Genomic DNA, 17,905 nt, shown 5'->3' on the forward strand with positions numbered 1-17,905 from the left:
GGAGGGGAAGTTCTGTCGTATTTTACAGAAAACATTTGAATCAATTTATAAAAATATATGTTTAATATTATTCTCAATGATATAATTTACATTATTTGTAACAACTTGTTGCCATCTTACAGATAAGATTTAAGAAGCGTTTTATTTCCCTGTTTATTTAAAATGCGACAGAACTTTCCCTCTGCAACCTAATATATTTAAATTGTCTTCTCGTTGCCCCGGCAGATTGGAAAACAAATTGCGAATATCCTCTTACGATTCTCCTTGAAAACTTCATCCCCCTCCTCGTTCATACGCTATAAGTACTGCATTTCTTTCGCGATTTCCACAGATTACCCCATAAATACTCTCTGACGGCACTCAATCGTGCGAGCCGGACCCGATGAATTAAAACGGCGATGGTCTAATTCGGGGTGGAATCGCGTTAAGAAGGTGGCGGGGGTAAGCCTAAAGGTTTACCTGGGGGTTTGCCTGGTGGGGATGAATGTACCACTCTGTGTCAGGTATACCGGCACGCGGTCGACTACAGTTCTGTTAAAAACACCGTTGGTTCACGGGCTTTCTGACTGTTTGATCCAAGTTGCTCGATTATTCTCCTTTTGAAGAACCACAGTGAATCAGAATCATCAATTTGTGGTCCAGTTAGTTCAACTGCAACAGCGTCGTAAAAGTAACATAATCCTCGAGGATTCGCTAACGATCTAGAATTCGCCAGAGGATGTAATCCGTTTCCAAGAAAATTGGCAACGATCGCTACCTAGCCGAGGTAAGTGCTTCGCATTGTTTACCCCATTATCCCCCGAACACGAAATATATTTCGGCGTGTGGGCGCCAATGAATGTCACCATTATCCCGTGCAGCATGACCTCGGCGAGCATTGTGCCGTGCAGATTTCAATTCTCTCCCGCCGGGACGCAACGAAATTTCTAAAGCAGGTTGTTGACTTAATAAAGACGCCGCCGAATTGTGAAACCGGCCGCCCGCGCGCATACCTTTCACAGAAACACCGACAATGCTACCAATTTGCTCCCTTTTCCCGTCTAATGAGCCACCATTGCGGCCGGGGAAACATTTAAATGTGGAGTGGGGAGTTGACGTGGTCTCCGATTTAATTCGTTCGCGCTGCTCGTACAAGCGATCCGAGAGGCACTGCGAGCTTGTGGAAGCGGAAGGCGTGAAAATACTTGGTCATTAAACGTCAAACGCAAACGAGGGGAGCAAGCGGAAAATCGGGGAATTAACAAACCGTGAAGGAATTCGCTGGGAGACTCGCTTTTCCGCTTGCCGATGGCCCGGCGGAGGCGAAGTTGATTTTCGGGACAGTTAGGCGAATGAGCGGAGGCGTTCAACTGGCTTCGTTTTTATTCCTCCCGAAGGAGTAACAAATTGTGACAGTTGTGTTTTATGCAAGATAAAAAATGTTCGTATTCATTGCAGGAGCCAAACAAAAGTTGTATTCTTCTTTTAATTATCCTGTTAAGCTGAAACTTGAAACTGATAATCCGCAGTCTAGTTATGGTAATAGGTACTTCTTCGACTTGTTGAGGATCGTTGGGCATCAGGAGGTATGACGAATAACTTCTGAATCAATTATACTTTATTTACCCTGAGAACCCTTGATCCTTTTTTTAGATTTCCCGCATTTCGGCACTGAAGTGATCGTAGATCGTAATTCTCCTTTAGTCTTCCTAGAACGGGAAGATCGAAGACATGGAGGTCGCATAGGACTCGTCGTAACAAGCGTCTCCCAAAGCGAGATTCGGCGACATCGAGATCGGTCGATCTCGCGAAGCCGAATAGATTTAGGTTAACCGTTTATCGATTCTCGGGAACGGTTCGGAGGAACGGCGATTCATGCGGACTGTGTTTGGCGGACACCTGAGCAAGTCCTTAACCGGCGAAGGATGTCAAGGAAACGTACGAAACTCGCCTAGTAGGCAGTAGCAGCGCACGATTCGCTCGACCGATTTAGCGTCGAATGGCGGCCGGCCGATTCGCACGTCTCTGCGAGGTCGAATGCAAATGCCGGAAATTGCACGGTTCCACACTCTTGGGGCCTCCGCGTCGTGTTCACAGTTCTCTCGCCCGAAAAATCTTTCTTGTTACAAGCTGGCCGCACACAAACGTGCACGTATGCATGCATGTGTGTCCGCGTGCGCGCAAAAGGTCGTGCAACCAGAGAGTTCATCACCAGTCTTCCTTACATACTACGGAGTCGAGAGAGGCAAGGGCTATCGATCCGCTTACTTTCGCGACCTAGAAATAGACAATTCGTATCGACATTTTCGCACGTGTGCTGTACACGATGCGTCCGCTGCCAGCTGGGTTCCCTGTACGGGCCACGTCGTAAACCTTATCGCGACACCGAGTAATGTCGCATGCCACTTCCGGCACCCGTAAACACGTATCGGCATGGCAGAGCGAACCACTCGGCTTCGGTGTTCGACTAACCATAATTCCGACTTACGGCCGATTAGCCAGAGACTTTGCTGCGGCTCGTGTTCGCAGTAAGTACTATTCTCCGACGTCTTCGGATCGGGAAGGTTCGATTAGGCTCTCCTCGTTTCTCCGAGGGTTGATCGAGGAGGCGGAACCAATTCAACTAGGCTTGATATTCTGTCTTTATGACCGATTACATAGGTTATCGTTGGAAATGATTCATACGCGACGTGTAATACTACCTTGTCATTTTCTGTTGTTTTTAGTGGTTGCTCACGAACAACAGATAAGAATTAACGTTATTAGTCACAGCTAACAAGTCTATTATTCGGCGAATGCATCGTTTGTTAGCAGAATTCTCTCCAGGAAAACAGCAGGGAGCATGCCATCCGGGTTACGATTACTTTATTTCCTGCCGCATTTACCTGTCATTAATCAAAACGAGTCGAGGAGGCATTTTAACGTCTAAATAACATCCTTCCCCAGGCACGACCCACTCGTGAAACATTAATTCGCGTATCAGGTCGTAAAACAACCATTACGCGCGGGGCGTTTCGCTATATCCGACATAGACGTTATTTCGAGGCATCTAAATGTCGAACGTGTCGACATGTTTTTCTGGCGGTTGTTAATAAAGCGATGACAGTTTACAACCCTGCTGCAGCTGGCATATTGACGTTACTCTTTCGTCATTCTTCGCAGCTTCTGGCTACTGTTGAATATTTTTCGCGGGCGTTCAATCGCGTTATCAATTTCGCGGTACAAGCATCGCAAACATGTGCAGGCACTTTATAAAATCGATCCTCGAACGCGTGTCCTTTTGCGCTCGTTGGATTGCCGAAGGCGTCCGACAATTTTATTCGGAGGTGTGCGAAGTATTTAACTTCTGTTTCCTACAATCAACTTGGACGATTTTAATATCGCGCCACAAGCAATGCAAACTTTCCTCGATATCTCCGACGAGTAATACAAAGCAAATACCGACAGCAGCGATTACATCTTTCGTATCATCAAAGCCGAAAAGAAATTCGCAGTTGACACATTCCTCTTAACTTCTGTTTCTTATCAGCTCGTCTTGAGAACGGTGTTCCAGAAAGATACTGTACATCATGGGACCTATAGGTTCACGCACGATGGAGCATGCGTGTCTCGACGTTGTATCATTGTCGACGGAAAATCCCATGGAATCGGAAGCGTCGAAGTAGCCGAATTGAGCACCACTGCGGCAACACATTTTTCCGTCGCCGATCGACGGTCTCTGGATCGTTTCGCTCTATCCGCCGTGCACCTGTCTCTCTCACGTTCGTTCCCCCACCCCAGGTGCGCCAGCCGCGAAACGCTTACCTGTCTTACCTCGTCTCACCTGTCTTCTTAATTTCTCGTCTACGCGTCTGCGATTTCCGCGCTCGTGTTACGCCGGTGCCGCCGATCGCCAGTAGCTAGCGAGTCGGGAAACTACTGATAAAACGCCGCGGAGCTTATCAAGATCGGTTCGGCGCGTCGACTCGGTGTGTTCGTGCTCTCGAAAAATCGAGCATGATCTCGGCCGGATCGTCGCCGCAATAGTGCTCGACTCTACTCGGCAGTGTTCGCTCGTCGATTCGACGGGCGAATTCGTGCAATCGTTCCCGCCGCGGCTTATCAGCCGCTGATAAGCCACGTGAAAGTGTATCGTGATCTCGATAAATGGACCCGGAACCAGGGCCCGGACAACACACCATCTGCCATCGGATTCAATAGCTTTTGTTTACTATGAACGAGCGACGGAGCTGTGGATCCGCTCGATCGACACGCGTCCTTCCCACGGACGCTCGATGCTGCAAGGACGCGAAGAACCGCGAGGGGAAATCATAGAGCACGCCGAGGACATACTAAACGCGAGTGACAAATCGCTGCATCGTGGAAATAGCGTGTGGCTCTAGGCGATTGCTAATGGCGTTCGGTAGGCCACTAGAGTCGTTTGTTCTCAATATTTTTCAATTTGTCAAGGACCTTTCGATAATCCTCGAAACCATACGCTAGTCATAGTTTAGAGGATTCTATCCTGTGTCGATCTAGCTTTCGCAACTTCTTCAGCATATTGGCTAGGCTATTCCGCACCGTATTGTGCTCGAGGGTCAATGTGTAAATCTTGGAAACGCGTGACGTACTGAGGACGCCCGCGAACCACTGACAATGAGTGACAAATAGCTCGTATGTAGTTCTAGCTTATGTCAATTGTTCGGTCTCCGAAGACTATGTTCTTTCGATGAGAACGTCCGTAATATTTCTTATTCTGTAGCGCACAGTCTTGCGCTCGCTACCTACCGTGAAAATGTTGGAAATCGTGTTACACTCCGATGATAAAGTCAACAGAGATACCGAGTGACAAATCGATGCATCGTACTTGGGGAAAATACCGAGTGACTGTAGTCGGCAGCGTACAGTATCGTTCGTTAGACCCCTAACGACTACCCTATGCCTCCTTCATTCAGACCTTATCTTCTCGCATTTGAAATATTTTCTTATTCATTAATGATCTCCTGATGATTGTGTGATTCTATACCTTGTTCAATGAGACGAAGTAGTAAACGTAAACACGCTCGAGTGCGTCAGAGTTGATGTTACCCTTCCCGAGTAGGCATCGAAGGACGCCCCCTTGATAAGCACTCTATCCTCTATCGTTTAAAACATGTTCCTTCCTATCAATAATGATCTGATAGTGCTGAAATCGGTGATCCAACAAAATGTCGAAACAGTCAACCCAATATCCTATTACATTCGTCCACGACTTCAGCAAATTGGCTACCAGGTCGTACAGTATTCCATTGCGCTGGCCGCCGTGTGCAAACTCGGTTCCTATTAGTTCCAAAACAAGATTAGTCAGCAGCGAACGGTAAATCTCGAGTCTCGGTGAGGCAGACAATTATTTCGTGGCCGCGCTATCACGGCGCGATTGTTGGCAGTATCTCAGGTGCGCCGATCTCCGGGAATCGTTAACACGACCGCCGCCGCAGTCACGTGGCCGGACTATATCAAGCTGCCAGGAAACGTATAGTCGACTCGTTGGACGAACGAGCAGTTCCGCGAGGCTGTCCCGATATTTTCCAAGGCTTATCGGCGATAGTTTTTAAGATGCCTTCCGGCTCTAATCGCCTGAACTTCGCGCCACCTTGAGCGAACCTTATCGGCGCATTCACGAACGTGGCAACGCGTTACGTGGCCCGCCGTTGCATCGATTTAACTAGCTTGCACTCCGAGGCCTGCAATCGGGAACGATGGTTCCACTGTTTCGATAGTCGGCTCTCCTCTTTGATCGGCTTCCGATACCGAATTATTATCCGCTCGCGTTTCTTTGCAATTTGTCCGACTCGCCGATGCCATTAACTTTTATGCTCGCGCTTTCAAATTTCACTGGTTCGCCCACCGATATTTTTATCCAGTTTTTTTCGCTGACAATTTCGATGGTACAGTTCTCGGATTTGCGGTTTCGCGCGGGGCCCAGCTCGATTTCGATTTGCCACTTCGGCGTGCTTCAAAGTTCATTTTGCGTGTTTGTTAGGGCTTATGGTTCTACGTGAAAATTCTACCTCAATTTGTTGCAGCACTGTGCACTAAAATTTACCTCGTGCAAGGTCGTCAACAATTTTATTTGTCTGCTCTGTTGATTCGAACTGTATGATTTCTCGGGATTTACGGTGCAGTCCGACCTCGGCTTGAACCTTGCCGATTGGTACTTTTATGGCTCTATCAAGGTGCAAACATATTGCAAGTTTGCTGCATTTCTCGTAAATTGTCGATAGCACCGCGATACGTTCTCACTTCGGCGATAACGTTAATTACCGGTGACGTAGCGCAATAATAAATACGCTCCACGTTTCCCTGCTGAACTGACACATTCGACGTTATCGCGACAATTATGAATACATTGCGTCACTATTTCGCCGCTCATATTTTGTCTTCGAATTCCACAGAAAAGAATTAGCTCGACGACGAACGAGCTCGCGAATTTCGTACGCCTCTCGTGAATATAAACCCAAGATTCCGCGAGATAACGTCGATATAGTTAATTATGTCGCAACGATAACAGCAGAAATACGATAAGCAAAGAAAACAGACTGATACAGGTTAAGTGCGGTTCTAGCTGCACAGAAATCAGTGTTTTCGAAACGCGAGTCGATTAATTACATTGAAATTGCAATTTTGCGGTTATTCTGTTACGTCGAAACACTTACGACAACGAAGAACGAGGGATTAAATGAATTTCTTCCTCTTTTAAAGAATATTTGGCAGAACTTCATGTGAAATTGAATGAACTTACATGGCCAACAAAAATCAATGGTCACTCGACCGTCCTTCTATAGCCGCCAACCCTACTTTAAGCGATGATCAGCCCTTTCGGAGGTCAATTCACAAGTAGCGAATGAAATTCCAGGCCATCAATCGTTTCAATGAATCGAAAGAGTTACCGAACTTTTCTGTAGAATCTATTTAAAACTTTTGAAAAAGCGTTTCCACATTGTCACTTCCAATGAGAAATTTTTAAAAGTTTCAGCTTAAATGTCAGTCTGAAAATTTCAGTACTTTGAAAATGTTACGCGTTGAATAATTATTAGCCTGAGTTTGGGGTAGCTGAAACTGCTAATAGCACATTTGATCCCATCTCCAACAAACACGTCAATCACTCGAAAGAGCTTAGCATCATCAAATGATCGAAGGGCGGCTCTCCGAATCGCATAGCGATCATAGTCAGTTCGAATAGCAGCCGGAGAGCTTGTACTTTGGCGCGCGTGAAACATTTCGGCTCTTCATAACGCGGCCTGTTTTGCGGGGGCGGACAATCGAGGTGATTGGACGTACCTGTGCTGGGAAATTCACAATAACCAGCGAATTGTTCAAGAGAGAGAGAGAGAGAGAGATAGAGTAGTAGAGGAAGAGCAGTTTAATTGTACACATGAACGCATTATCGACCTAATGAGCCCGCGGCCTCGATTGGTTGAAAATACATTTCTAGCTGAGCGAAATTGAAAAAATATTTGCAATCATGTCTATTGTCCCACCAAAGATATTCTGAGCGATTTATTCTCGGAAAGCTATTAAAAAATATTACAGAAATATTCTGCGAAACAAGATCCTAAAAATTGAGAGAATTTTTTCATGTCATCTGCGAAACAAGTCCGCAGTCTACTGATTCTTACAACGAAGAGCGCACAGTGGTGTATTTGCCCCATTTGTGCGGTCAAAATTCAATTTTTAAAATTTTACATAAATTGTAACATTTTTGTTGCTCGAGTTAGTTGAATATCCGAGGAACAATCTCCCATCATTCGTTTTCCCATTGATGTATCCATTAACCACTGAAATTTGTCGAAAGTTTGAAATTCTGTTAACTCGCTTCCATTTCACAACGAATTCACCTATTAGTCATTTTTACCTTATTTACATAAATTAAATAGATTCTTGTTTTATAGAAGTTTTTTTAGCCAAATATAGGGTATACTTTCAAGAGAAATTCACTTTTGTACTATACACATTTTTGTAGTTATTAATATTTAAGGATAACCAACGATTCAGTCACCTTTTTTATGATTCTAAGACTGGTTATGATTTTGTTATACTTCACGCTGAGTCCCGGTGTTCATTTCTGTGCCATTGTATTCTTTGAAGTTTTGTGGTTAAGATGCAAGAAAAATTGGTTCCGACTCCGTGTTTTATAGTTGATCTATGAAAAAATGGCCATCGAAAATCGCAGCATTTCTCACACCCTACATGTTCGCATTCGCTATACAGTTACTCGAATTAGTATTCGGACGCTCTAAAAGAGACTATAACCTCTTTAATATTGTATTTAGTTGAATCAGTCAGTTTACGCTGAAAAGTCAAAAAAATTACATTTGTATGTATATCACTTAATGAAGATATTTAATTTCAGTGATGAAAAATAGATATATGTATATTTTAAAAAGATATTTTAAATGTAAATGTAAATAGACGAATAACGTTAAAGTATTAATTATAATCCGCAGTACTTGATTGAAAAATAGCTACAAACTTTACAATCTGATATGCTCCTCTTTATGGACAGACTTTGCACTCAAAACATCCATTGTAGCAAAAACGGTACACAGTAAAAAAAGTAGAAGTAGTTTTCGTCAAATTTGGATAAATTTTAGCAAAGTCACAGCTGTTTAAATATTGAGCTAATTTTGAAATAGCTTTGGCCGCACAAATCGGACAAATACCTCACTGTGGAGCGTTGCATATTTATCGCGTTAGCGTGAATTATTTAAGTTTCAAGCTTATCGAGACGCTGGAGGCTTCGGATATCGGAGGTTCGGTTAATCGAGGTCACAGCGTAGACCGGTCGCCGTGTAGAAATAAAAAGAGCTAATAAAAGGTGGCCGTAAACAGGCAGAAATAAGGGATCAATTTCGCTCAGCTGGAGTCGCACGATAAACCGTGTGCTGTGCAAACCGTGCGCTTATTGACGGTTCATCCGCAGTGCTTTAAACGGTTCGCGTGATTGGCGTTACACGTGGGACGGTGGGTCGTTTATCTCGCGGAGCTGACCTCGGTGAAATGTGGCCAATTCCAATTGCTCCCTGCTGAAGTGGACCGAGGATTCGTCACGCCGGAGGATCCCGCGTCTGTCTGGCTGACGCGTTGAACGTTTTTCCTTCTGCTATTGTGTGGCTGTGTGAGGGGGCTTCTTCTTCGTGTGTTTGTTGTTTTTTTTTACTTTCACCACGACGCCGGTTGTGCCTGCGCCGGTCCAGGGGCTTGGCACGATGACAACGCTGAAGAAGGACGAGAAGAGGCCGACGAAAAAGTCGCCGAAGAGTTCAGCCAGCCAGAAAGCCCCCGGCCGCAACGGGAAGACGGTAAAGCCGAGCCGGCATCAGCAGCCTGTAAAGTCGAACGACGAATCAGGTAGAACATCACACAGTCTTGGACCCTAGACCAGTCCCTTTGCGGAAGGGTGCGGGATAAATCGATCATCATCGTTTCTCTGCAATTTGTACACATTATCTTTAATTGTTCACGATCAGCAGTCTTTTGTTTGGTGTGCTTTCAGATAATTCGAAGGATGATCCGGTGACGCACCAGGCAGACGAGGCCGCGAAGAGGAAGAGCGGGAAATTCGAACGCAAATCGTCGTTCCGTTCGAGAATCGGGTCGCTGATAAGAGGCAGTGCGGCCGAGTTACCGGCAGCGATAAACCGCAGCCTACAGCCGATTAAGCGTAGCCTGAGCTTCAGCAAAGACTTGAACCGGCTGCAGGAACCATCGCCGAAACCGTCGAGGGTCGGCAGCGCGCAATGGTATAACAGTCTGGTGTCTTTGGCGGAGGATGAATGTTTGGCCGAGACCCCACCGAGAAACAATTTCAACACCTTCTCGACGAAGGTCACCAGAACACAGAGTCTCATCGACACCACTGGCGTAAGATTCATCACAATTTATTGGGGTTCGTCCTCCGCTCACCCTAAATCACAATTCCACCTCTAAGTGTATTGTTTAAAGATTCTTCTATTTTCTGAGTTTCGCCGAACGAGGTGAAACATTTCAATATCGGGAAATTTGAATCCTCTTAACACGAATTACACGATCTTTGGAAAGGTCAGAGTGCAGCGAAGTACGCCCTTGCCGCCCCCGAATGACTTCACTGACGCGTGTATTGTTGTCGCAGGGCGAAGTAAAATGATTAGCGATACCACGAAATTCGGAAGTGGATTGTTTCGTCGAGATAGCGTCAGCTCGATGCTCGATCGATTCATAGGATTGCTTAGTTCCGGCAGCTGCGCCGCCGTGCCGGTTACGCAACGTTCAACCCGGTAATTAAGACTTAATGAGCATTCCCATCGAATTTGAATAGGATTTTAAATGAATTTGAAATGGAAATCGGACTGATGGGGAGGCGCCGAGCGCAGGCCGGATTTGCATTTGTATTTGATATAAAATCCGTGATAGCGTACGCTGATGAAGCTGCTGTGACTAGGGAATGGAGTTAGCATCCGTAATTCTTGATAGATATGTTTGTACAGTTGGGTTTGATTAATTTATACCAGGGACGGCGTTTCAATTTTCTTCCCCCCTCACGTAAAATCAATACAAATCTATCTTCTTCGAAAGACTGCAGAAAATCTTCTCGGAGCAGTTTCACATTCGTAAATCCGCGAACGAAGAACCGAGAAAATTAATCGAAGACTGTACGAGTTTCAATCGTCTGAATCGCAATCTCCATTTCTGCGATCTCATTCCACGGATTGGATCAATCCCGTATCATTATTATCCGGCACAATGGAAACGGCGCGGCGAGACCGTTGTTGTCTCCCGATCAAATTAAATAAAAATTCTCGGACTGTCTGGCCGCAATTCATAACCGAGGTACTCTAATTAATTGATCAATGGTCCGGCGTTCAATTCGCCGCGGTACGCTCATCGCAGAGACTCCGACGGATCCTTCTATTACTTTTCCGAAGCTTCGAAGCCTTCGAAGTGTCCGAAGTTTCAAAGTCTTCGAATCGTATGAAGTCGTAACTTACGAGTTTCAAGTTATGTTATAGACAAAAAATTTGACAGAATTTTCGCAGAATATAAGAAAAAAAAGCTCTAATCCGAAGCTTCAAAATGTTCAACCCTCGAAGCAAGGTAACAGCCCTAGTTTCGACGTCTTCGACCGAAACGATCCCAGTGGACGGGACCATTATAAAATCAGCCGTTTCGGCGGGGTGTGTCCGAGGTCTGTCGATAAAACTGACCGGCCAGGAAAGATAAATTCACGTTTCCAGGTATCGAAAGCGGTTTCGTGGCTCGAAGACGATTAACTTCCTCCTGGGTAAATTAAAAATCGAAGAGACAGAAATTCGCTGACCCATTTGATACACGGAAGGCCGTAAATAGTGACAAAATAATAAGACACCTAGCATATTTTTAAATTTCTTATATTTAAAGGTAGAAAATGTACACTCCGTTGTGTATCCTGTATATTACATATTATTTCCAAAGCAAACATGTAAAATCTTAGGACTGTATCGCGTACCATAGCAAAATTAGAGAAAGATATGTAAACACGGTCTGACATTAATTCGACAAAAGTATAAGACACTAACAGAAAAATGTTTGGTTAAGCAAATAAAAATACAAAATTTGCGATACCTCCTTTGAATTGAATTACGTCTAGTACTCGCTTTCGGATAATTTTATATAACTTTTTGATTCGTTTTTGTTCTAAATGTGTCCAATTGTGATTTATACTTTCTTTTAGTTCGTTTACGTTATTATATTGCCTCCCATTCGCGTAGAATCGTCTTGACAAATCTCCCCACACATTTTCTATAATCTTTCAATCGGGAGAACGAGCGGGCCATTCCAAAATATTAATATTTTTTGAAGAAAAGAATTGTTTCACAGATTTTGCAGCATGGATTACTGCATTATCCTGTTGAAAAATATAGTCACAGCGCGTGATACGAGCTGCAGGCTTGTTTAACTAATCTGCTATCACAGTTCAATATATTTATTAGTATTCATCCGACCTGATAAAAAGTTTATTTCTGTTTTTCCATAGTAACCAATAGCGGCCCATATCATAACACTGCCACCACCCATTTGACGGCATCGTAAATGGAGTTCTTCCTTTCTGCAATCATGAAAGTAGTAGGCCCAGCCGTCAGGGCCATCTAGATTGAATTTTTTCTCTACACTACAAATGACTTTTTTCCAGTTTTTCATTCAGTGGATTTGTTCACAAGCGAATTTTAGTCGTGCTGCTTTGTGTACACTTTCCACCTTTAAATATAAGAAATTTAAAAATATGCTAGGTGTCTTATTATTTTGTCGAGGACTGTCAACACTAAACTTACCGAGCCTTGAAAGTAACTGGTATATGTTCCCTTATAAAAATGACAAGATTGATGTTATTTAGGCTTTGTGGGTTTCCTATTATAACACGTGCTCTACTAAAGATATTTGCACAATCAATTCTTATAAAATCATTTTTATTATTTCAATAATAGTAAAATAATACATCTGGGATCGGTCATTTTGACTGATGGTGCTAGGTTCAGTGTTAATAATTTCACCGATCAGAATCGAGATTTAACTGTGCCGTAAACATTCGGGAAAGAATCGGGCTGACTGTGAAAAAATATTGCGGGACGATCGAACTCAGCCTTATTCTCGGCGATGCAATCGCAGTCCGAATGCAGGAAGCGCATTAAGCGGATGAAAATATCCGGTAATGGCGGGGCTCGCCACGGGAGATATCTGCCTCGGCCACGCTAAAGGAAAGGGTCGATTAGCTCGGACGATTTTTAAATAGAAGCGTTCTTCAAGTTTCCCCGGGAAATCCTGGTTCACTCGATTCTCTCACGGAAGAGAAGTCTCTCCTCCGTCTTGTCGGCCGTGCATCTTTTATCGTGACCAAGACGGACCGTCGCACCGCGAAAAACCCACCCCTCTGTCTTCCGGGGCTTCCTTAATTTTCATGTGCGTTCGAGAGTCCCGATCGATTGTTAAAACAAATTGCGCTCTCCCGACAGGCCAGAACCGCCAGGCGACGGGTGAACGAGCTCAAGAAAACCGCCCCTTACGGACGACACAGCGATCACTATGATTCCTCAATAGGTAAGATTTATTGCTGTACCTTCAAATCTGCTGCACCTATTTTTATTTTCTTCTTATCCCTCTTACATTGTCGTCGCTGGGCGAGTTTTAATGTTTGCGGGTTTGTGAAACTTTATATAATGTAATAAGTAGGCTGCGGATTTTATGCGTTTATGACAAAAATGGGTTCGTACAATTCAAACAGTGGAGGTATTAAAATGATTTAAGGCCACCAGTGTATTAGTTTCACCTTAACAAGATAATCCAAAGAAGAATGAAATTTTTAATTGACTCCAATCGACCTTGTCTTGCAATCAATTCAAAACATTTTCTATTTTGCATAAAGATCCGCAGTCTAGTAATAAGTAATAAAATAGCACGAATAAAAATTCTGCAGGGGAAGTTCATGGTGCGAGCACACCTGTAAATACATCATATTACGCGTCCACTATTGTAGATGCTTTCAAAGAAGTTTCCTTCCGTCAAATAAATAAGTGAATGAAAATAATGCGGGGCGAAGTGGTTCTAGAAAGCTGGCGGAACAGTAAAGTGAAAGTAAAGTAACCGCATAATAAAATATCGCGGGCAATGAAGACGAGATGAAGGAGCTCTGATGAGCTGATAAAAAAGTGCGGAGAAAGATGAACGTAGCTTCCGCTGGAATAATTCCTGATTTGATCGAAACTAGAATAAATTGTATAATAAATAATGAATTGTGAATTCTATACAATCAATCAGCAAAAACTGATTTTACAATTTATTTTACGTCTCGTTTCGAGAAAGACATTTTTACAGCCGCCTGCGCACAGTTGATTCGAGGTTCAGCCAGCTTTTCTGGGAGTTAACTAGGATTCTATTGTGCTGGAGCACGCCGCCGGGTATAATGGAGGTTTTTGTCACACTTCACGTTTGCTTTGCTTCAGATTTGAGCAACCCGCCATGCGAGGCGAGCAGCCTTCCAGCGCTTGCCACTGCGAAGGATGATCTCGACAACGAGCTTAAGTCACCGTAAGTAACACTTCGATACCCGTTCTAATTTTCTGGAGCTGCTGCTTTGAAACGTTCAATTTTCCAGCAGAAAAATTGATCGAACATAGAAACGTAAACACAACGCGATCGCAGAATCGTCAGGAACGAGAATGTCCGTCTCGTTATCCGTCGCACACGTTGTCGAATTAGTAGGTGATGGCCGTGGCTGTTATCAACAGCCTGCCAGTTAATTAAAGTCGCCTTTCTAACGTGGCGGGTCTAGCGTCGTTCCTTTTGTTTAAAGGAAACCGAGCAAATTGCTCCTTCGAACGACTTGATTTACGGGGGCTGCGAGAACGGGGGTTTGTCTCGTAACTCGTGTTTCGACGTGTACACAACGAAGATACGTTGGGAACCGCGTGCTACCACACAGGCCTGCACATGCATCAGCGGTAAAATACGAAAGGGTGCAGTCTTACCGAAACCATTAATCCCCCGAGGAGACTTGCTTTCGCTGACGAAAAACGGGGATAGTGCGGCGTGCTGACCTAACGCGCCGATCGATACCTTCGAAAAAGAAACTTCTACTCATCGTCTTCGCTGTTATTTACGGCGTCCACCCCTTCGGCTACGAAATAAAACTTACACCGGTGCAATTCCGCTTTTAGCCGTGTTTTTAAACGGCCCTCCGCGCCGCAATTTATTTATTCCCGTCGTTGTAAATATTCTTGCTCACCGAGTATTTCTGTTCCGACTATCCGATGCACTTTTCTTCCTTTTATTAACACTAACCGTACCGGGTACAAAATGTATCGGATAGACAAGGTGTGTCCGTTAAGTTATGTCACCATTTCTTCGGCATTTCCGGTAGTGTAATTAAAAAAGGTTTTAGACAAAAGCTTCTCATTACTTGGTGAGCTACATATCCGCATATTCATAAATCTGAAAAATGCTTTTTACATAAAAAAAGTAAACGTCACCTTGACTTTTTTAAATGGCACCACATGCTTTGGACATCATGCGATTGTTTCTGACGTCGAGACGAATTTAACAGTGTATTGCACTATGACCTTGAAATGACCTCAAACTTGAAAATTTTGTGTGAACATAATTTTAATGAAAAATTATTTTTTACAATATAAATCAAGTTACATTTCTTATTACTTTTCTTACACTAATCTTTATAATTTCAATAATTAAAAAATAAACAATGTGAAAAGTGGTCGCGGTACGGTTCGCGTTAAGCAATTGGAGTTCACATTTAGAAAGATTAACAGGAATTGCTCAGCTCCGCGGTTATAGTGCTTCTCCGGATTGTTAGGTCTGGGTTAGGTCGTTGTAAATATTCTTCCTTGCCGGGTATTTTTGGTTCGATACACTTTCTTCTTTTTATTAAGCATTTGGCGTTCACATTTAGCAAGGGCGAAAGTGCAAGGAGCCGAACAGTGTGTTGGTGGTGAAACATGGCGTTCCTTTCGCTTGCATCCACGGGGAAGAGTAACCGGAATTGCTCAGGGCTAGCGCCGCGGCTAGGGTACTTCTCCGGATTGTTAGCAACTGGGTCGAACCAATTACGTACGCGGCACGTAAACTTACGCTTTTGTAGTACAAGGTGATTCAAAGCTGTAACGAACGGCTGTCCAAAGAAACAGCCATGCATCTCAGACTTTTAGAAAAAAACCTCGGAAGTATGTGCAGATCGACCGGGAACTGCATCAGTGGCTTGTTAGGCATCGAGAATGCTCCTCGAACTGTGTACAACGAAGAAATACCGCGGTAAATATCGGGCGAAGAATAATAGAAGAAAGTGTCAGAGCGGTAGGTGGTAGAGCAGCTCTACTAGAGCTCGTTAACATGGTACGAGGATCTAAGAGGAATGATTTGGCACTTCATTAACGCCTCCTTTACGCAATTTATCAACCGTATAATTGATCACCGCTTTTTCGAGAATCTTGTCGCAATATAGCACGCGGCCCAGCTGAATAAATTGAAAATGAAATGGTTTCCGATATCGCCATTGCACAGTGGCTCTGCTCTCGCGGCCTCTCTGATCAACTTCGCGGATGATTAATGGCCGCGGAGTAAATTACGCCAAACTCGCCTCGAATTTAGGAATTTCCATTTTTATCGTGTGAGACAGTCAAGAATTTGTAAATGTGTGACCAAGTTACCAAGATCACCTTACGATTCGAACCAGCAGCTAAAAAGCATTTGAATCGATCTGGACCCAGGTCCTATCATCCACTGCTTAATCGTCCACGCAGAAGGATCCTGTCGCCGCCCTCCGTTCTCCTAATTAATCTCTCTCCGGCGTTCCAAATCCGAGGCTTTATGCCACCGCTGAAAGGAGAAGTAGAAAAGAGGGAAACGAATACGACAGAAACGAAGAAGCAACGAAAGCGAAAAAAAAAGAGAATCACAGGAAAGAGTAACGGACGACAGACTGTGACAGTCTCGGACAGGTTTTTTCGCCGTAGAGAACGAGAACAGAAGCTGCGCGCGGATCTGCCAGGAAATAATCCCAGGACACCTCGTATTTAACCTTCTCCGAGTGTTTTAATCTCGCCGAGAGATAAGCGCGGAGAGACAAATGGGAAGAATAGATTTCCTCGCGAGGGCCTCTTCCTGTTCTCCTCAGTATTTTGTTCGTTCGTCGATGCGTGGCAGGAACCCGTCAACCGGAACACCGTGTGCGCCTACACATTTTTCGCGTATTGAAGACATCCTCCGCTGATTAGAACCTCTGTTATCGCATTGGCCTTCTTTGGGCACCTTCGGGGGGGGGGGGGGGCAAGTATCTTATCTTCTCGGTCTCGGGGAATCTTCAGCCTCGTTGTACACGGGGCTGGATCTGATCTGTGGAATTTTTTTATGACCTTCCTCATCTTTTTTGAACATTTCGATGGTATCTATGTAGTGGGATGATTTTTTAAATCGTTGATTAAATGACGATATTCTCCTGAACATTCTGATCGATTTTTTAAATTGTTGATTAAATGACGATATTCTACTAAACATTCTGATGGTATACATATATGCACTAGAACGATTTTTTAAATCATTGCTTACATGACGTTATACCCCTAAACATTCTAATGGCAATATACTGGGACGATTTTTTATATGGTTGATGAAATGACGATATTCTCCTGAACATCCTGATCGATTTTTTAAATTGTTGATTAAATGACGATATTCTTTGAAACATTCTGATGGTATATATGCACCAGGACGATTTTTTAAATCGTTGTTTAAATTACGATATTCTCCTACACACTCTAATGGCAATATACTGCGACGATTTTTTAAATCGTTGATTAAATGACAATATTCTCCTGAACATTCTGATCGATTTTTTAAATTGTTGATTAAATGACGATATTCTACTAAACATTGTGATGGTATACATATATGGACTAGAACGATTCTACACATTCTAATGGCAATATATTGGGACGATTTTTTGTATGGTTGATGAAATGACGATATTCTCCTGAACATTCTGATCGATTTTTTAAATTGTTGATTAAATGACGATATTCTTTTAAACATTCTTATATGCACCAGGACGATTTTTTAAATCGTTGTTTAAATTACGATATTCTCCTACACATTCTAATGGCAATATACTGCGACGATTTTTTAAATCGTTGATTAAATGACAATATTCTCCTGAACATTCTGATCGATTTTTTAAATCGTTATTTAAACGACGATATTCTCCTACACACTCTAATGGCAATACACCGGGACGATTTTTTAAATCGTTGATTAAATGACGATATTCTCCTACACATTCTAATAGCAATATACTGGGTCGATTATTTATATGGTTAATATGACGACGATATTCTTGTATATGTACTGAGGCGATTTTTCATATCGTTGTGACAAACAAAAATTTATACAC

The 17,905-nt window shown here is 43.5% G+C and overlaps 1 protein-coding gene across 4 annotated transcripts in view; it reads left to right on the top strand.

Moving 5' to 3' along the window:
- Nucleotides 1–3,844: 3,844 nt before the first annotated feature.
- Nucleotides 3,845–17,905, top strand: part of LOC143215962 (pleckstrin homology domain-containing family G member 5) — a 114,806-nt gene continuing 100,745 nt past the window's right edge. The window contains exons 1-5 of one of the 4 annotated variants that reach the window (XM_076438610.1): nt 3,845–4,381; nt 8,921–9,348; nt 9,494–9,861; nt 12,963–13,047; nt 13,950–14,034. In XM_076438610.1, coding sequence (XP_076294725.1) covers nt 9,207–9,348; nt 9,494–9,861; nt 12,963–13,047; nt 13,950–14,034 — 680 coding nt within the window. In that variant the 5' untranslated portion in view covers nt 3,845–4,381; nt 8,921–9,206. Of the gene's footprint in view, nt 4,382–4,413; nt 9,349–9,493; nt 9,862–12,962; nt 13,048–13,949; nt 14,035–17,905 lie in introns of those variants that run through there. The other 3 variants (XM_076438612.1, XM_076438609.1, XM_076438613.1) reach the window with 3 other exon arrangements.

Source organism: Lasioglossum baleicum, chromosome 14 (assembly GCF_051020765.1).
Source record: "Lasioglossum baleicum chromosome 14, iyLasBale1, whole genome shotgun sequence".
NCBI classification, from domain to species: Eukaryota; Metazoa; Arthropoda; class Insecta; order Hymenoptera; family Halictidae; genus Lasioglossum; species Lasioglossum baleicum.